Genomic DNA, 21,448 nt, shown 5'->3' with positions numbered 1-21,448 from the left:
CTTCATAGGTCACATTCTCTAGACCTTTAATTATTCTCGTCGCTCTTTTCTGGACCCTCTCTAATTTCTCCACATCTTTCTTGAACTGCGGTGCCCAGAACTGGACACAATACTCCAGCTGAGGCCTAACCAGCGCAGAGTAGAGCGGAAAAATGACTTCTCATGTATTGTTCACAACACACCTGTTCATGCATCCCAGAATCATGTTTGCTTTTTTTGCAACAGTATCACACTGTTGACTCATATTTAGCTTGTGGTCCACTATAACCCCTAGATCCCTTCTGCTGTTGTCATTCCTAGACAGTCTCTCCCCATTCTGTATGTGTGAAACTGATTGCTCCTTCCCAAGTGGATCACTTTGCATTTGTCCTTATTAAACTTCATCCTGTTTACCTCAGACCATTTCTCCAATTTACCCAGATCATTTTGAATTATGACCCTAACCTCCAAAGCAGTTGCAACCTCTCCCAGCTTGGTATCATCTGCAAACATAATAAGCCTACTTTCTATGCCAATATCTAAATCGTTGATGAAGATATTGAGCAGACCAGGTCTTAAAACAGATCCCTTGCGGAATCCCACTTGTTATACTTTTCCAGCAGGATTGAGAACCATTAAGAACTACTCTCTGAGTACGGTTATCCAGACAGTTATGCACCCACCTTTTAGTAGCCTCATCTAAACTGTATTTGCCTAGTTTTTTTTTATAAGAAAATCATGTGAGACTGTATCAAATGCTTTACTAAAGTCTAGGTATATCACATCTACCACTTCTCCCCTATCCACAAGGCTCATTATCCTATCAAAGAAAGCTATCAGATTGGTTTGACATGATTTGTTCTTTACATATCCATGATGGCTGTTCCATATCACCTTACCACCTTCCAAGTGCTTGCAGATGATTTCTTTAATTACCTGCTCCATTATCTTTCCTGGCACAGAAGTTATGCTGACTGGCCTGTAGTTTCCTGGGTTATTCTTATTTCCTTTTTTATAGATGGGTACTATATTTGCCCTTTTCCAGTCTTCTGGAATCTCTCCTGTCTCCCATGATTTTCCAGAGATGATAGATAAAGGCTCAGATATCTCCGCTATCAGCTCCTTGAGTATTCTAGGATGCATTTCATCAGGCCCTGGTGACTTGCAGACATGTATTTTTTCTATGTGATTTTTTTCTATGTGATTTTTCATTATACTTCTCAGTGAAGACCGAAACAAAGAAGTCATTAAGCATCTCTGCCATTTCCAAGTTCCCTTTTACTGTTTCTCCCTTCTCACTGAGCAATGGTCCTACCCTGTCCCTGGTCTTCCTCTTGTTTCTACTATATTTATAAAAAACCTTCTTGTTTCCCTTTATTTCTGTAAAGGGAAAGGGGATGGACAGAGATAAGCAGGGACACAAGGTAAAATGTTTGGAGAGAGCTTTTGTAAACTTCCTACATTTCAATTTCTCCGCTTCTAAAATGGGAATAACAATATTTTCTCAGCTTTTGTAAAATAGCCAAAGTTACTATAATGTGGGTGTATAACTGGCTGGATAACCATTATTAGAGAATAGTTACCAATTGTTCACAGTCATTCTGGAAGAGCATAATGAGTGGGATTCTGCAGAAATCAGTTTTAGTACCAGTTCTGTTCAATACAATAATCAATGACTATGATAATGGCATAGAGATTACACTTATTAAATTTGTGGATGATACAAAATGTGGAGGGGTTGCCAATACTCTGATGGGCAGGATTACAATTGAATATGATCTGCACAAAATGGAGAAATGGTCTGAGGTAAACAGGATGAAATTCAATAAGGACAAATGCAAAATATTCCACTTAGGAAAGAACAATCACTTGCACACATGCAAAATGGGCAGTACTTGTTTAGGAAAGATAACTGCAGAACAGGATCTGGGCGTCGTAGTGGACCATAAGCAAAAATTGAGTCAACAGTGTGACCCTGTTTCAAAAAAAAGAAAGCATCATTCCTTGACACAAAGAAGTTTTGTAAACAAGAAGTAATTCTTCTGCTCTGCTTTGGACTGTTGAGGCCTGAAGTGGAGTGTTGTGTCCTGTTCTAGGCACTACATTTCAGTAAAAAGCTAGAGAAAATGGAGAAGGTCCAGAAAACATGATCTATGATATAAGACTGAAAGAAATGAAATTGTTTAGTTTGGAAAACAGAATACTGAGAGGGCACATAATAGCAGTTTCCAAGTATCTAAAAGAGTGTTAAAAGGACAAGGGATAAAAATTATTCTTCTTAGCTGCTATTGATAGGACAAGAAGCTATGGGCTTAAATTGCAGCATGAAAGGCTTAGGTTGGACATTAGGAAAAGCTTACTAACTGTTAGGGAGAAAAACAGTGGAATAAATTGCCTAGGGAGGGTGTGGAATCTCCATCATAGGGGATATTTAAGAGCAGGTTAAACAAACATCCATCAGGGTAGACCTAGTTGGTGTTTGGTTCTGTTATGAGTGCAGGGACTGGACTTGATGTCCTCATGAAGTCCCTTTCACTTTTAGTATTCTATGATTACATACTTTGAAATCAACAAATAACATGAGTTGTATACACATTAAGTAGTATTATTTTTAAAAAGGACCCTAGGAGGGCGGGTGAAGGAGAACAGAAACTAATCATAAATAATTATAATTGTTCATAAATGAGTCACATGATTATTTTTATTGATTACACATATAAATGCTAAACCTTAATGTTAAAAGATAGTGGGGATCCAAAAGAGCAAAACTTCAGTTCAAGACAGTGAATCAGGTAGACCTGATGGGAAAGGGCTTGGAGGTGGAAAAAAGGAGGAGAGAAAAAGCATATAGAATGCAAAGGGGATAGCAGAAATTTTCTGTCCATGGCCCTTTGCTGCTCTGAGGTTTGGGTGATAAGGTTTTCATGTGTTATTTCATAGTGTTACATACTTAGAATTAAATTAGAAAATATCTTTACTTAGTGTGTGTATTTTCTCATTAAAACACTATTTGCTAACAATTTTTTTCTTTAAATTTCAGATTTATTTAGAAATTCTGTGTACTATTTATGCATGCGTGCTCTCTACAGAAGACACTATAAATTTCGAAGTTTACTAATGAAGCGCTGAAATACATATTCAGCGCCTCATTAGAATGACGGTGGCCACGGCTCTTTGAAATTGCCACGGCTCGCCACTGTGTGGCTCATCCAGACAGGGGTCCTTTTCAAAAGGACCCCACCATCTTCAAAATCCCCTTATTCCTATCAGCAGATAGAAATAAGGGGATTTTGAAGTTGCTGGGGTCCTTTTGAAAAAGACCCCCATCTGGATGAGCCGTGCGGTGGCGAGCCGTGGCAATTTCAAAGAGCCACGGCCACCAGCATTCTAGTGAGGTGCTGAATAGGTATGTCAGCACTTCATTAGTAAACTTCAAAATGACCATTTGCATGGCCATTTCGAAGTTTTGGGATAGTGTAGGTGTAGCCCAAATGTTGCATTGCATCTAAATGATGATGCTCATTTAATACAATTTACATTACTACGTTGATGAGTATGCCATGACTATAGAATAATTTCTATAATTCTTATCCCCATAGCATCTAAGCATTCAATGAGGTGAACAGGAGCTTCATGATGATGTCCTAAGTGGACCTTAATCTCCTTTTATGCTTCCAAATTCCAGGAAGGAGTGTAAGGGGTATTTTTGCTTGTTTTTATGCATAGTATCTGGTTGACGGTTTAGTTTAAAAAAGTGTAGCTTGCTCTAGAACTGGTGAGACTTTGGCTTAGTCTGATATTTTCTGATGGAGCATTCAACAATAAAACCCTCTGGTTTTCATGTGCTTTGTCCTGGGATTTGTTAGGTGTACTGTGTGTCACAGGAGACTAACTACACAAGCAGATCATGGATAGAGAGGATGTCTGGTGAAATTGGATCACTGGTGACTGATGATTATGAAGACCCATACTAAAGTCTGGAATGCCACTAGAACAAAACTGAAAGTCACTGCGGTGTTTAGAGAGGAGAGATGATGTGCTGCTATACAAAGGACTGTGCTTCTCAGTGCATCATTCCTTCTGGATTTGCTTCAGGAGTAGTGCAACTTTGTTTTCATCCCCAGCTGAGGGCAGCAGCTAGGTAGTACAATCTGACCCAAACAATGCAACTTTTAGAATGATGAGTAACAGAGAGCTAGCCATGTTAGTCTTGTACTCCAACAAACCTAACAGCAGAAATGTAGCACAGTAAAGACTAACAAAATGATTTATTCGGTGATGAGCGTTCGTAGGACAGACCCACTTCATCAGCTCAATCTCATTTGCAATACATACTGATATTTGTAAGTGCAGGAGATGTCCTCTGTCCATATAAATGTCAGTCTGTACTGGAAATGAAATTGATCTTAAGAAGTGGTTCTGTCCCATGAAAGCTCATCAATGAATACGTTATTTTGTTAGTCTTTAGAGTGCTACATTTCTGCTGTTTTAGAATGATGGTAAGCCTCTATTGTTCAGTGCTGATCAATTCATGTCATCACAATTTCACAAACAGAGGTATACTTCCAGGAGTGACTGACTTAACTGTGATAACTATAGGCTTAAAAGAAAATTAGGGGTTCAAAATACTTGAATTCATTCTCAGGTATTCCAGGGATAAGGGACTGGCAACATAGGGGGGTTTAGCCGGCAGAGGCATGTCCACACAGCCTCTTTACTGCTGGCACCATCCTCTACTGAGGGGGAAATCTCATGCAGCTATGGTAATTAGCTGCATGAGAATGCAAATGGGAAACCATTTGCAATTTCAAGAAAACTGCTTAGCATAGTGTTGCTGGCAGTGGGGCTGAAGACCAGGGCTGGGTACATATGGCCTCACTCTTAATATTTTAACAGAAACTCAGCAATCTCAGCTTTTTGATCTGTTTTTTTCTCCTATATATATTATACTCTGCATAATATAAAAAAAAATTCTTATGTTTAAAATATTTCAGTTCAAGTGTTTAGTATTTGTGGAATTTGTGGAAAATTAACATGGAATAAACTGAAATTTTACTTGTCTCCACAGATCAACATGAACAATGAGCGTGCACCCATTTAAGAAGCTAAAATACATGGGTGGTACTTCCCAAATGAAGGTCTGTCACTTCTGTATTTGTGTGATTAATATGATCTGAGAAACTCACATGAATAGTAAACTAGAATTATCATTTTGTTCAAGTTTTTACATCACAATACTTGTTTTTAAAGAAAACAAAGGGTAGACAGCACATTTTACGTTTCATGACTATTCCTCATAGTTTGGTATATAATAAGATAAACGTTCTTGTCAAAGTAGCACTCTTTATAAGAAAATACATGTTGTAACAAAATTGTTATCCACACTACCATTTTCATTTAGTTACTAAAGAATTATAGTGTATCTGGGCATGCTATTTCATAGACCTGAGATGCTAACTATAATGTTAATCTGAAGAGTTCTGTCTCAAATGGTTATATTTAAAAGTCAATTTGAGGCTCAAAATATCACTCTAGACATCAAAATCATGAGACTGTTTTATTTTAAAAAATACCACTTGTTTTTCACTAGGAATCACATGAGTTCCAGTACATTCTGGTTCATAATATTTGTGAATCATAAATGGGAATGAATAAATATGAAATTTGTATGTGATACTTTTAACATTAATCCTAGAAAGCACATATAACACTGAGAAATGTGGAAAGGAAAAGAAAAAACTTAATCAACAATAGAAATTAAGGGAGCTTTTGTGAACATCAAAAAAGTTGGCCTCAGTTTTAAGTGAAGATTTAAGTAAGATTACATTTTATCTAGGTCAATTTGCTCACAAGTATACAAAATGTGATTCAAAATGACATCCACAGACACACAATCAATAATTGTCAACCTTTACAGATTATGTTACCATTTTTGATTTATTTTGTTTGTAAGGCTGTATTGAGAGGAAGATTTTTGTTCCCAAACAAAAAAAGTTAAATGATTATATTGTGCTTTATTTATTTTAATCAGAGATACTGATGACCTAAATCGGAACAGTTAAAAAAATAGTCTGCTAAAATGTGTCACTTAGTCTGTGATTACATATATTTACCTTGGCAAGCTGGTACTGGTGCATCCCATGCGTGATATCCATATGGAGATTTCCTGCATACAGCGGTACTTTTCCCAACAAGCCTAAATCCTCGATCACAAGCCCAGCGAACCATACTGTTGAGCTGTCCACCTGTTTGACTGACAATGAATCCATGTGGAGGGGACTCTGGAGTACTACAATAGAGAGCTTTGGGAAAAACAAAACAAAACAATTATTCCCCCTCTTATAATGTTTGGTAGCCAAATCAGAGACTTATATTCAGTTTCTATACTAACAATACTGGAATCCTTGGAGCACTTGCCTGGGAAAGGACTGAGAAAAGACATTAAGATTCTCATTATGGCATCCTTCTTTACATTCAATAATGTGTTATACAGAAAGTAAAGGTGGGGCAATAACGCTAGTCAGGACTCCAGGATTTATTTCCCAGGTGGCAAATGTGAAGTCAAGAATCATTAGAAAAGCTGCTATTGTAACAACTTCTCTGCTGAACAAGGTACAGTAAATGGTGTCATATCCCGCAGCCTCAGGACCAGGAGGTTGCCAGATATTCAAATAATCTGGATAACAGACAGGGACACGTAGCAATGCATAACACTAAATAAAAACAGATTAGATATTGAAAAACAAGAAAAATATATGCAGAGCACTTTAGTTATGAACAACAGTAGTATCGTACACTGTAAACTCATACTGTATTTGATGTATTTATTTGTATTATTTTCACCAGACTGTATTTATTGAAAATGTAACTAAAATTCACTTATGGTTAAAATGCCAGTTATTTGAGAGTTCTGGATAACAGAATGTTTGATATGAAAGAGTTTACTGTAGAATGAAGTATTTTGTTCCATATCTTAAAGAAATAAAATTGTATTGTGTCACGAGTCACTGTGGCCTTCCCCAACACAGAGGCGAAGGAGGCCACTCAGAAACCCTGGTGGGCGGGCCCAGAACGGGACTCCTGTGCCCCGCCCCTCAGAGGGTGGCGCCTGGAACCAGAAGGGCCAGGGGCAGGGCTCAAGGCTCATTAAAGGCCTGGCCTCCAAGTAGGGTGGAGGGCTCTGACCAGGCTCCTGGGCTCCAGGACCCAGGGAACCGCTGCTGACTGGCCCGCCTGCGAGAGTTGCCCCCCAGGTGCCCAGGTCAGTCTGAGCAGCTGCAGCCAAGCCTACTGTTGGGCCACTACCCCGACTTCTTGGATCTACCAGAGCCCTCATGCTGGTACAGGGCCCCCTCCGTTGAGGCCCTGCCAGGACTGGGGAGACTGCCCGTGGCTAGTTACCCTGGGGTTCCAGAAGAGCATGGTCCTGGAGTCTTGCCTGATGCCTGCAGTACTGAGGCCTCTGACCGTCCGGAGCCCACGGTCCTGCCACCAGTGGACTACCCGAACGACAAGGAGATGTCCGTCTGACTGGCTGGATCTACCAAGGGCGACCTACCCAGAGGAGACCCACCAGCCTGGACTGGCAGACCAAGCGGACTGGGACCCAGTGCTGATGGAGGCTGAGGTAGGAAGTGGCCCTGGGAATGCTCCCCCTGAGCCCATGATGGTGTGTTGTGGTATGGATCCCCACTGCCAAGCTCAGGGTGTAAGCGACCAGCAGGGCCCCGGACCGGGATGCATTGGAGTGGGAGGGCCTGAATTCCTCTACCCCACCTTCTTGGAGGGGTGACCCCCTTGCCTGTCCCAAGCCACCCTGTTTGGTGGATCGCCGCTTACCTGCGGCTCTGCCCTGAACCAAAGGCTGGTCTTCCCAACTGTTGCTTGTCTGGTGCCCAGCCCTGAAACTGAGGGCTGGGCTTCCAAACTGTCTGCTTGACTTCTGCTTCACTCTGAACTGAGCACTGGGCTCCCAAACTGTTTGTTTACCTGTGGCCCAGCCCTGAATAAAGGGCTGGGCTTCTCAAATGTTGTTTATCTGCTGCCCTGCCCTGAACTGAGGTCCAGGCTTTCTACCTGTGGGCTTGCCTCTAGCCGTCCCTTAAAGGAGAAAGACCCCAGGGTTGGCAGGACATGGAGGGGCGAGCTGTGTCAGCCCGCACCACCTAGAGGGGGTGACTGCCATGGGCCAAGGTTGTTACATATTGCTATTTACTACTATGAAAAATTCCCTTAATAAATTAAAACCAGCAAGTTCACCGATCAAAGGTCTTCTTTTTGAGTTTAATGTACTTTGTTCTGTTCATAACCAAAAGATTTTTATACAGATGATGCAATTTAGGAAATAAAAGAGAATTATTAGAAATTACTGTACCACAATCTGCATTGTACTTCTGAGTGGCTGAATGAACCTGCATCAACTACTTTACAGTGTTTTTTCTATCTCTTTGTATTTTTTTAAAAGCCAGAAATCCACAAGGGTATGCTGAATGTTCAAGATAGGAAAAACATCTCTACAGATCTGTATAATTGTGTTTGTGTAGGGGTGTGGTAAAAAAGATTTAAAAATAAGTTTTGGTTTTTTTTAAATAATCTCATAAGATTTTTGGCCGAGCTTTCTAAATATAATTAGGTGGTTAATATCCACTGGAAGCTATATATATAATTTTTGCATGGTTTTAATTTGCTTTTTTATGTGGATTGTGGGCTGGCTCCATGTAACATTATTTAAACTTAAGGCAATAAGTAGCTCACACTATGCCCAGGTCATGCCGCTCCCAGGGATGATGGCGACTTCTGTGAACACACCAGAAGTGGTGCAGAGTTTCTTCAGGAAGAGGAAGGTGTGGGTGGAGCAGGGGAAGGGGAAGGCAATGGTCTGGAAAGGGGTGGGGCATGAGTGGAACAGGGGTGGGAAGAGAGAAGTATGGGAAGAAAGGGATGCAGCCTTGGTAGAGCAGGGACTGGAGGGGGGTGGAGCAGCAGCATGTCCCCACGGATTCCCCTAGAATCTCCCACACGAGCTGCTTCTGGCTGTGCATTTGTATGGTGGGTACCCAGGAGAGATTCAATGCTGTCCACCTGCTTAGCAGTGTATATGTAGTGCTGGGGAGGAGCCAGTGGTCAAGGTACAAGTAGGTACCAACGACATGGAGAAGGAAAGGAAAGAGGTCCTGGAAGTCAAATTTAGACTGCTAGGTAAGGGATTAAGTCCAACACCTCAATGGTAGCATTCTCTGAAATCCTTCCAGGATAATTTTCTGCATCAGTCAGACAGGCAGAACTGCAGGACCTTAATGCATAGTTAAAACAAGGGTGTATAGCAGGGCATGTACATTTTTTTCAGGAGATGAGGAACTTTTAGGGAAAGGAGGAGCCTGTACATGAAGGATGGGCTCCACCTAAACCAAAATGGAACCCAATTGCTGGGCCTTAAAATTAAAAAAGGTCATATAGAATTTGTTTAAACGAAGGATTGGGTGAAAGCTAACAGGTTTGGAGGAACATGTTGTTTGTGCAGAGATATCTCTTAAGGGAGGGTTTGTTAGTGAAAATTCTCTATGTTCTAGTAAAGAGGAGAGGATGAAAGATAAAATATGGGTAGAATCAAATCTTGATAACTTAAATGACTTCTTCTTGCTAGTCATGGAAGAGACAAGTGGAAAGGAAAGTCTTGGTTTAGTCCTAAGCAAAGTATAGGATCTGCATGAAAATGTGAATATAGCTGAACCATTTTGTAATAGAGACCATAATATAATTAGATTTAACATCCCTGGAGTGGGGAAAATACCACTTCAGCCCAACATGGAAGCAGTAATTTTAGAAGAGGGAATGACAAAAAAAAAGGGGCAGTTAGTTAAGCAAAAATTAAAAAGTGCATTGCCAAAAGTGAAATCCTTGCAAGATGCATGGACTCTTTTTAAAGGCACAACAGAGCATACCAGAAGCCCAACTTGTATGTATACCCCAACTAAAAAAACATAGTAAGAGAACCAAAAAGTGCCATTGTGGCTAAACAACAAAGTAAAAGAAGCACTAAGAGACAAGGACAGCCTTTAAAGAGTTGAGGAAAATAGAAAGGAGCATGATCTCTGGCAAATGAATTATAAAAAAATATAATTGGGAAAGCCGAGATACAATCTGAAGAATACCTGGGCAAAAACTCAAAGGGCTTGTTTACACTACCACCTTCCTTCAAAGGAAGGATGGTAATTAGGGTGTTGGGAGTTTACTAATGAAGTGCTGTTGTGCATAGGCAGCACTTCATTAAGCAAATTCCTCCACACGGCAACTTCAAAGTTTTAAACTTCAAAGTACTGGCACGCGTCTAGCCGCGGCTCACCTGTCAGTACTTTGAAGTGCCAGGGCAACATTGAAGTCCCCTTACTCCTCAAAATTTTGAGTAAAGGGCAAGGGGATTTCAAAGTTGCTCCAGCACTTCAAAGTACCGGCGGGTGAGATGCAGCTAGACACGTGCCAGTACTTCGAAGTTTAAAACTTCGAAGTTGCCGCGGGGGGCGGGGGCAGGGCGGGATTTGCTTAATGAAGTACTGCCTTTGCATGGCAGCACTTCTATAGTAAACTCCCATCACCCTTATTACCATCCTTTCTTTGAAAGAAGGTGGTAGTGTAGACAAGCCCAAAGATTAACAGCAAAATTTTAAGCTTCATATCAAAAGGGGGAAGTCTGATAACCAGTGGGGAAACGGGAGGATCCAGATGCTAAAGGATCACTAAAGAATGATAAGGACCTTCTGCAGAAGATAAATTAATTCTTTGCATTTGTCTTAAAGGCAAGGATGTGAGGAAGATTCCCAAACCCGAGTCATCCTTTGTAAGTTACAAATACAAGGAACTGTCCCAGTTTAATTTGTCATTAGAGAAGGTTTCAGAACAAAGTGAGAAATTAAACAATAAGTCAACAGGAGCAGATGGCATTCACCTAAGATTTCTGAAGGAACTCACATGTGAAATTACTTAGCTACTAAGTGCGGTATGCATTTAAATCAACTTTTGTCCTTGCTGTCTGAAAGATAGCTAAAATATGATACCATCATTTTAAAAAAAGCTCCAGGGGTGATCCTGGCACTTGTAAGAAAGTAAATCCAATCTTAGCATCAGGAAAACTTGTAGAAACCACAGTAAAGAGCAGAATTGTCAGAGACACAGATGAGCATACTTTGTTGGAGAAGAGTCAACATGCTTTTTGTAAAGGGAAATCATGCCTCACAAATGTGTTATAATTTTTTGCGGAGGTCAACTACCATGTGGACAAATGTGATCATGTGTACTTAGTGTTGTGTTCTTATGGATTTTTTGTTTGGTTGGTTGTTTGGTTGGTTTTTGGAAAAAAAAATTGAAGAAGTCCTTCACCAAAGTAAGCTGTCAGGAAATAAGAGGGACTTTCTCTCATGGATAAGTAAACGGGTAAAAGACAAGAACCAAAGAATAGGGAAAACAGTTTTCAGAATGAAGAGAGGAAAATAGTGATGTCTCCTAGGGTTCTGTACTACAACCAGTATTATTCAAGATATGCATAAATTATCTGTAAAAAAGGGTAAGCAATGTGGTCACATAATTTAGATGATAGTATTCAAGATCATTAGTCCAAAGTATACTGCAAAAATTTACAAAAGGATCTCACAAACTTGTGTGATTAAGCTAAAAAATGACAGATGAAATTCAAAGTTGATCAATGCAAAGTAATGCAGATAGCAATATGTAATCCCAAATATACATATACAATAATCGTTCTAAATTAGCTGTTACCAAATAAAGTAAAATATCTTTGCATTAGTGTGGATAGCTCACCAAAAAACTTTCACTTAATATTCAATGGCAGTCAGACAGTCAGAAATGAAAACAGACTGTTGGGGATAATTATAAAAGGGATACATAATAAGACATAAAATATCATACCATCTCCATGTACATCTCAAATGATGTAGAGAGGTACAGTCTCACTGTCTCAGAAATGTATATTGGAATTGGAAAAGGTACTGAAAAAGGCAAAACAATCACCGGGGCATGGAACAGGTTCCATATGAGGAGAGATTAATAAGACTGGGAATTTGCAGCTTGAAAAAGAGATGATTAAAGAGGGCTATGATAGAGGTATATAAAATCTCAAGTGGTGTGAAGAAAGTTAATAAGGAAATGTGATTTCTTTCTCATAACACAAGAACTAGAGGGCACCAAATGATGTCAATAGACAGTAGCTTTAAAACAAAGAAAAGGAAATATTTTTTCATATAACATATTTACCCTGTGGAACTGTTTGTGAGATAAGCTCATGAAGGCCAAGACTATAAGAGAGTTCAAAACATATTTTATAAATTCATGAAGGACAGGTTCATCGATAGTTTTCAGCTACAATGAGCCAGGATGGTATCTCTAGCCTCTCTCTGCTTTAGCTGGGACTGGGCAACAGGAGTGGCTCCATGGATTTCAGGTTTTATGGGCTGGGGAAAGCTGTGCCTTCCCAACCTGCCTCATGTGGTGCCTCCCATTCTCCTCTGGGAGCTGTGCCACAGCACCTTCCGGCTACCTGGAGCTCTGAGGATGTGCTATCCTGGGTTGGGGACATTGTATGTGTGTGGGAAGGTCTGGGGTAGGCAAAAGCCAAGGGCCACAGTGGGGGGTGTGGCCTCAGGAAGAGAGTTGGGGATGGGAGTGCTTGCCTCCCCAAGCCCTGGTAACCCACCATTCCTGGGTGCATCACTTGAGGTTACTTATTCTCTTCATTCTCTCTGCATAACCTGGCATTGGCCATTGTCCAAAGGCAGGATACTTGGTTAGATGGACCTTTGGTTTGACTCAGTATAACTGTTCATAAGGTAGGTTTAAGGATAGGATGGTGCAATGAGGCGGCCTACAGTGGCAAGTAGGTGATCTGCATGATTTGAGGATTTAATTAACTCAGGCACAGTTCAGGGGTCTATCAAAGTAGTGGGTAGTAGAGGTTCTATGGCTTAAACTATGCAGCAAGTAAGACTAGATGATCATAATGATCCCCTGTGACCTTAAATCAATGAGTCTACCAGGACTTTGAGTAGGAATCCACCCTTGCCAAAATCATCTGAAATGATAGGAGACAAGAGAGCTCTTGGCTGGGGTTTTTTCAGTGGTAAGCCAGGACCCCTACCCTGGCACACAATAACAGCTTGTTGTGTATTGGCCCCTCTGATCTATCACTCTCTGAGTCAAAGTGTAGGTGAGACAGGCTGATGTGATGGGCATCTCTCAATTTAAGGGAAATGCAAGGGGAGCTAGAGGCCCTTTGCCTCCCGTCTTCAATGCTCTACAGCAACCCCCGAGGAACTCTCTCCATTCTATTTAAGCTTGTAGAAGAGTGCTGCCTAGTCCACTGTATTATTCTGCTCTCCTCCATGTAGTTCTTATCACTATGGACACTTTCCCAGAATGAATCAGTTTCTCACACTGGAAAAGGGCAGTTAGATGGCAGTTGTTTCCCTCTCTATGCCTAAGATCACCCCTACCACAAACTGTGAGAATCAGCATGAAAATTTGATAGTTCCTCTACCCACAGGTAGCACTGTGGTCACGTTTTTCTGGTTATTGTCTCACAAATGAACCATTTCCTTCCCTCTTTGCAGTCTACATCCCATTATTTTCAATCACTGTGCAATCATCCCCTTTACACACTCTGCCCAGCCTCCAAACTTTATAGGGGAACTGACAGGCATCACACCAAAAGAAAACATGTACCATGCACTATTTCATAAGTGGACAACAGTGAATCTGATCAGAGTTTGCTACAAATGCATTTTTTTCCCTCTAGAAAATACCTAGTCTCCTAAAAAGTTAATGAGCAGCCACTCTACTTGACATATTTTGATCTCAGACCCAATTATTTCCCTCCTATTTGAAATTAAATTAAAATGGAGAGAAGAAAAAATAATTGTGTAGCATTCATAAGATTTCCAGATTTATTCAATGCCTTACCCTTTCTTATACTTTTTAAACTTTATATATTTTGCATGTGTGTTTACACACAGAGAGACACACAATGAAATAATTATAAAAATTAAGTACCCTCAAATTTTAATTCAATGTATTCAGTGTCTTTGGCCATCCAAAAACTTTCTAGAAGAGAACAATAATACAGAATGAAAACCCAGAAAAGCTAGTAACTGTCATGAGAATCCCTCTGAGATAAATGTCAATTGCATCTCATTACATGTTTTCAGTATCAGTCTCAACTCTCAGTTGACAACCATTCCATTAGAGCAGTGAAACACAAATTTTTACCTTTCATTGCAACAAATTCATTGCTCTCCTCCATCTATAATCTAGTCTATAATACACAGGATACATTTTTGTTTTATTTTGGAAGTTTGAATTTAAGGGCTCAAACACCTCAAACCACTGCATCTATTCACACATCCAAATTTTGGCTACCACTTCACTCAAATCACAAGATGCTAAACTTGATTCTGGGTGGATACACACTCAAATAACTTCATAGCTCTTCAACACTATTTACTTTCAAGCTTTCACTGATATTCCAAAATGTTAATTCTTGTGTCTGAAAGGATTCGCATTGCCACATCCCCCTAGGATGCCACCAAAAATGAAAAAAAAAACCTTCAGGAATGGCCTGATGGAAGAAGCTGACTTGGTACACCTTCCTTTCCTTGTTTTATCTTCATTTAATGTGTTGCCCAAAAGACATACCATGACTAGTGGTCACACTGGATATTCAACCAATTCGATACTGGCTTAACAGAAAGTAGTAACAATAGTCATCATATTTGAGGTCTGACCAACACATATAGAGGCAAGTTCATCCACTTACACCCCACATTTCGGGCATCATTCAGCATGTCATTGACAGTTAAGGAGTTGTATGCAGCTGTACTATAGAACTTGACCCTACAGTTCAAATTGTTTTGTATCCTGAGCAGCAGACATTAATTAACTCTTTATGTTAAGTATTTGTCATACTATTCTAAAGAAGACATGCATTTTATAAAGATATTTTAAAAGAAATGAGAGTTATATGGTTCAGAAAATAGATCTGATTTTCTTTTCAGTTTTGGAAGCTTAGTGTCTAATAATGCAGCTCACGTTATCCTTGGATACACATAAATTAAAGTTTTAAGTATATGAAAAAGGACATATTTGACTTACATACCTATGTATCTTATTCTGAAACCTTTTTTATTGGTGCCATGATCTGCTGACCACCGGAGACACACTTCATGGCCATTACTGGATATATTTAGCGAGGAGGAGTAATCCCCACTTAGGGAAATAAGCAGTGGACTATGACTGTTTGGTCCTTGAAACAGGAAGACAAAAATTATATTAAAAAGATTAAAAATTAGACATGTACACAATGTTCCTTGAATAATGGTAAATGAAATACATTTAACAGTGGAATTTATATTAACCACATGCTACATGTTATTAAAGGACTCATAACAAATACACACACACACACACACAGAGGTACAGTCAAACTTATTTATAATGCAATAAAATCAGGGAAAAAAGAACAACAATGCAATCCAATATCACTATTTATCCTAACAAAATCCAGTAATAACTTACTGAGACAAAACAGAATATTTCTCTTTTTTGTGTAAATAACTGGGGCGGGGGCAGGAGTGACAATGCATGAATATGAAAGCATCCAAAGTTGTGCAGTCTGTAGTTACCATCAAACACCTCAAGAACATCAAATTCCTTTTCTGTCTGGAAGAATTCAAAGAACATGCTGATATTATAACCCTTTTCCACAGTAATGGTCCAAGCACACATTTGGAGGTTTGGATAGCTGTCAGGGTAGCCCGGGCTCAATATGACTCCAGTTGAATCCAGACGGATTTCATTGGCTGGACAGAGCACTAGAAAACACAGAAATTATTTCAAAAACTAATTATTACTATAAGTATACTTTTGTATGACTGAAATATTTTCTAATTTCTAAAAAGCGGTATTACTTTGTTTCTATGAACAGGTAATAAACCCACACAATTAAGGGACACCAGACAAAGTTTGTGTTAACCAGCATTTATACAATAGATTATGGTATGGAAAATAAACATACTAAGTCTGAAATATCACTGATTAGTGGGTTTTATTCTCCTTCCATTACTTGGAAGACCTTTGTTCTTTCAGATGGCAAATTAAGTGAACCTGACAGAATTGTTCAAAAAGTAAATCACCTGTTTTATTCCTTTCCTTAAATGATAATAATGATCATGGAGGATAAATCTTATGTGAACCAAGTTTAAGGGATCAGTTGTGGTTTCTGATTATTAAACTGTAAACAGTACTGAATCACTTCATTTATTGGATGTTTATAGTTATTAATTAAAAATGGTTTTATGGGCAAGTACCATACCTATATATTTAGCATGGTAACATAAATAGTTGCCACGTCTACACAGCATTCCCCTTTTGGAGGAGGAATTCAAATGAGGGAGATCAAAATGCAACCGAGGTGCTGATTTACAAATCTAGTACTTCATTTGCATAATCTCATATGATCTTATTTCCGGAAGCGTCTTTTCCAAATTCAAAAAACAGCCATGTAGAGGTGTTTCCTTCGGGGGTTGGGGGGGGGAAAGGGGGGGATGGGGAGGATGAAAGAATCCTCATTCTTCATTCATTTCAGGAATAAGGGGTCTTTTAAAAATGGCTTTTTTTCTAAAGGAACCCCATCTACACAGCAGTTTTTCCTTTTGGAAAAAGCCTCTTCTGGAAAAGCTTTCATGTGAGATTATGCAAATGGATCATAAGAGTTGTAAATTATTGCTTCATTTGCATTTTCAATCTCCCTCATTTCCATTCCTCCTCCTCTGATCTGAAAGAGGAATGCTTTGTAGATGCAGTGTGTCTCATACTTGGACTCTAACATTACTACTTAACTTTGCTCAATTTTATAACTCCTAGATTTCTCACTATCTCTACCTACTCTAAGTATGAATTGAAATCAGTCTTAGCCTTCATTGGGGAATGAACGGGTTAAGAGCTACTCAGAAAAATTGGATGCACACAAATCCATGGATCTGGATTTAATGCACCAAAGGGTACTGAGGACATTGTCAAATGATATTGCCGAGACTTTGGCCATTATCTTCAAAGACTTGTGGAGATCAGGAGATATCCCCGATGACTAGAAAAAGGAAAATGTAGTGCTCATCTTTAAAAAAGGAAAGAAGGACAACACAGGGAAATATAGACTGGTCAGCCTTATCTCAGTACATGGGAAAATAATGGAAGGGATCCTCAAAGATTCCATTTTAGAGCACTTGGAACAAGGAAAAGTGATCAGAAGCAGTCACCATGGATTCACCAAGGACAAGTCATGCCTGACTAGATTCTATGATCAGGTAACTGGCTTTGTGGACATGGGGAAGTCAGTGAATGTGATATACCTTGACTTCAGTAGAGCTTTGATACAGTCTCTTCCAACATTCTTGCCCATAAATTAAGGAAATATGGATTGACGCCATGGACTACAAGACGGATAGAAAGCTGGCTTGACTGTCTGGCCCAATGGTAAGTGCTCAACATCTGGATGGCGGTCAGTTTCAAATGGAGTACCCCCCAGGCTTGGTTCTGGGGCCAATGTTGTTCAACATCTTTATTAATGACCTGGATGAGGAACTGGATTGAACCCTCAGCAAGCTTGCAGGTGACACCAAGCTAGCGGGAGAGGTAGATATGTTGGAGGGTAGAGATAAGGATTAAGAGTGTCCTAGATAAATTGAAGGATTGGGCCAAAAGTAATATGATGTGGTTCAACAAGAAGATGTGTAGAGTCCTGCACTTGGGATGGAAGAATCCCAAGCATTGTTATAGGGTGAGGACAGACTGGCTAAGCAGCAGTGCAGTGGAAAGGGACCTAGGGATTATAGGAGATGAAAGGCTGTATAGCTACGTCTACACGTATATGCTACATCGAAATAGCTTATTTCAATGTAGTGATATCGAAATAAGCTATTTCGATGAATAGCGTCTACACGTCCTCCAGGGCTGGTGCCGTCGATGTTCAGCGTCGACGTAGGGCAGCACCACATCGAAGTAGGTGCTGCAGGGGGCTACGTCTACACGTGCACGCTACATCGAAATAGGCTATTTCAATGAATAACGTCTACACTTCCTCCAGGGCTGGCAATGTCGACGTTCAACTTCGATGTTGGGCAGCACCACATTGAAAGAGGCGCTGAGAGGGAACGTCTACACGCCAAAGTAGCACACATCAAAATAAGGGTGCCAGGAACAGCTGCAGACAGGGTCACAGGGCGGACTCAACAGCAAGCCGCTCCCTTAAAGGGCCCCTCCCAGACACACTTGCCCTAAACAACACAAGATCCACAGAGCCGACAACTGGTTGCAGACCCTGTGCATGCAGCATGGATCCCCAGCTGCCGCAGCAGCAGCCAGAAGCCCTGGGCTAAGGGCTGCTGCACACGATGACCATAGAGCCCCGCAGGGGCTGGAGAGAGAGCGTCTCTCAACCCCTCAGCTGATGGCCGCCATGGTGGACCCCACTATTTCGATGTTGTGGGACGCAGATCGGCTACATGTGCCCAACTTCGACGTTCAACTTCGAAGTAGGGCACTATCCCCAACCCCTCATGGGGTTAGCGACTTCAACGTCTCGCCACCTAACGTCAATTTCAACTTTGAAATAGCGCCCAACACGTGTAGCCGTGACGGGCGCTATTTTGAAGTTGGCACCGCTACTTCGAAGTAGCGTGCACGTGTAGACGCGGCCGGGGAGTGTCTACACACCAAAGAAGCACACATCGAAATAAGAGTGCCAGGAACAGCTGCAGACAGGGTCACAGGGCGGACTAGCACTTCCGGGGCAACAGCTAGCCGCTCCTGTAAAGGGCCCCTCCCAGACACACTCAGCCTGCACAGCACACGGTCTGCAAAGCCACAGGCACGCACACCCGTCGAAGCAGTATGGACCCCCAGCAGCAGCAGCAGCAGCAGCAGCAGCAGCAGCAGCAGCCAGAGGTCCACACAGCCGCCCCTGCAGGATCAGTGCTTGCCTGCTGAATGCTATGCAAGAGGCAGCTGGCCACCTTTTATTCACAGAAAAAGAGCTGTCCCCAGGGGAGGAGGAAGCAGCCCCAGACCCTGCTGTCCTCCGCCCCCCCTCCACCGCACACACCACTGGCTGTGGAGCTACCCCACGAGCACCGACTGGTGGGAGTGGCTGGTGCTCGGCGAGTGGGACAACGAGCGCTGGCTCCAGAACTTTCGCATGAGGTGGCAGACATTCCTGGAGCTCTGCCAGTGGCTCAGCCCCACACTGAGGCACCAGGACACCGCCATGCGGTGTGCCCTCAGCGTGGAGAAACGGATCGGCATCGCTGTCTGGAAGCTGGCCACTCCAGACAGCTACCGATCCGTGTGGCAGCAGGTTGGCGTGGGCAAGGCCACCGTCGGGGCTGTCCTCATGGAGGTAAGAAGACCCACGGGGAGGGGGAGGCAGCCCTGGGGGTGGAGGGAGCCCTGGGGGGGCAGGGAGCCCTGGGGAGGGAGGGCCAGACACACCCTGCACACCCCTCACTGGTGCTCTCCATGTGCTTCCCCTGCAGGTCGTCTGCGCCATCAATGCCCTGCTCCTCCACAGGCTTGTGCGGCTTGGGGACCCGGATGCCGCCATTGCGGGTTTGCCACCCTGGGCTTCCCAAATTGCTTTGGGGCTCTGGATGGGACCCATATCCCCATCCGTGCTCTGGAGCACAGCGGAGGATGCTTCCTCAACAGGAAGGGCTACCATTCTGTGGTCCTCCAGGCCTTGGTGGACAGCCGGGGCTGCTTCCTGGACATTTATGTTGGCTGGCCTGGCAGCACCCACGATGCCTGGGTGTTCAGGAATTCGGGCCTTTGCCGTTGGCTGGAGGCAGGGACCTACATCCCACAGTGGGAGATCCCTGTGGGGGACACCACCATGCCACTCTGCGTCGTCGCAGACGTGGCATACCCCCTCCAGCCCTGGCTCATGCACCCTTACACAGGCCATCTGTCAGCCAGCCAGGAGCGCTTCAACACGCGCTTGAAACATGCGCGCCAGGTGGTTGAGTGCACTTTTGGCTGCTTCAAAGGGCGCTGGAGGTGTCTTCTCACCCGCCTTGATGCAGGCCCCACCAACATCCCCCAGATTGTGGGCGCATGCAGCGCACTCCACAACCTGGTCAAGAGCAAGGCGGAGGCATTCTTCCAGGGCTGGGCTGTGGAGGCTGGCAGGGCTGACATGCAGCCACCCGCTGCCCCCAGTCGCCAGGTGGACCCCAAGGGGATCCAGGTCTGGGAGGCCCTGTGGGACCATTTTGACCAGGCCACAGGGTGAACACTGGCTGGCCCCCCACTGCACCCCCTGTCCTCCACAACACTCCCTGCCCCCACGCCCACACCACAGAGCACCCAAGAGCACACCCCCCACCACTTCTCTTGCAAACAAAAATAGACCTGTTGTTTTTGAAACCAAAACCAGTGATTTTTCTTATTATTAATAGTACAAATAAATACATATATATATAGAGAGAGAGAGCAAAACAAAAGGGGGGAACTATTTACATGGGGGGCAGGTACCATATAAAACAGAGCAGGGGTGTAACACAAACTATATAAAACAAATAGGTATGATGGGGGATATGTACAAAGGGGGGGCCACATCCTGGGCCCTGCACCCTTCTACTGTCCGGAGCCCGGGGTTGGCGGGCGCGACCCTCGCCTTGGCCTCAGCCCTGGCCGAGGCTGGCTGGGGGCCGGGCAAACCGGCAGGTATGGCCGGCGGGTGTCAGCAGGCCCCAGGTCCCCCTCGGCCGGAGGCCCCAGGGTGGCGGACGGTGGTGGGATGGCGGTCGGAGCGGCAGGTGGAGCGGGCAGGGAGCGCAGAGCAGCGGGCAGCACGGCATGGGGGGCCAGGTAGTCCGCTATGCGGTCGAGGGTGTGCATGAAGGCCCCCCATGCCTCCTGGCACCAGGCCAAAGCACGCTCCTGGAGCTCCAGCCACCGCTCCTCCACCCGCAAGCACCGCTCCGACACCTCCAGCTGACGCTGGAGGGTTGCGAGCAGCTGGGGGTCCATCGCCGTCCTCTGGTGGTGGCTCCTCCTCTGGTGGCCCCGTCCTGGGGCTGGATGGTGCTCCGCCGAGGGGCTGGCCTGCTGGGATGGCCCCGGTGGGCTCTGTGGGACCACTGACACCTCGCCGGTGCTCTCCGGGCCCTCCGATGGTGCAGCTGAGGAACACGGGGGGAAGAAGAGTGGAGACCGACGTTAGTGTGGGCCCCAAGCCGTGGCCCTTGTCTCCCCACCCCTCTGCTGCTGGTTCCCCATCCCTGTCCCCAGGAGATGATGCTGCTGCTGATGGGTGTCCCACCCCCCCCAGGGGACCCTAGGTTCCGCTCCCCCCATCCCCAGGGATGGGGCATGGCGCTGTCCTGCTGGGGGGCAGGGGCTGATGCACTCTTCT

At 43.3% G+C, this 21,448-nt stretch overlaps 1 protein-coding gene across 3 annotated transcripts in view; it reads right to left on the bottom strand.

Moving 5' to 3' along the window:
- CSMD3 (CUB and Sushi multiple domains 3) overlaps window positions 1-21,448 on the bottom strand; it is a 1,166,921-nt gene that overhangs the window by 121,741 nt on the left and 1,023,732 nt on the right. For all 3 annotated transcript variants that reach the window (XM_074985642.1, XM_074985643.1, XM_074985644.1), the window contains 3 exons: window positions 15,663-15,851; window positions 15,137-15,283; window positions 6,093-6,281 (listed from right to left, as the gene is read on the bottom strand). In XM_074985642.1, the coding sequence (XP_074841743.1) occupies window positions 6,093-6,281; window positions 15,137-15,283; window positions 15,663-15,851 (525 nt within the window). The remainder of the gene's footprint in view (window positions 1-6,092; window positions 6,282-15,136; window positions 15,284-15,662; window positions 15,852-21,448) is intronic.

This window comes from Carettochelys insculpta, chromosome 2 (genome assembly GCF_033958435.1).
Source record: "Carettochelys insculpta isolate YL-2023 chromosome 2, ASM3395843v1, whole genome shotgun sequence".
In the NCBI taxonomy this organism is placed as follows: Eukaryota; Metazoa; Chordata; order Testudines; family Carettochelyidae; genus Carettochelys; species Carettochelys insculpta.
The sequence above is the reverse complement of the archived record's forward strand: the minus strand, read 5'-3'. Positions and strand labels throughout refer to the sequence as shown.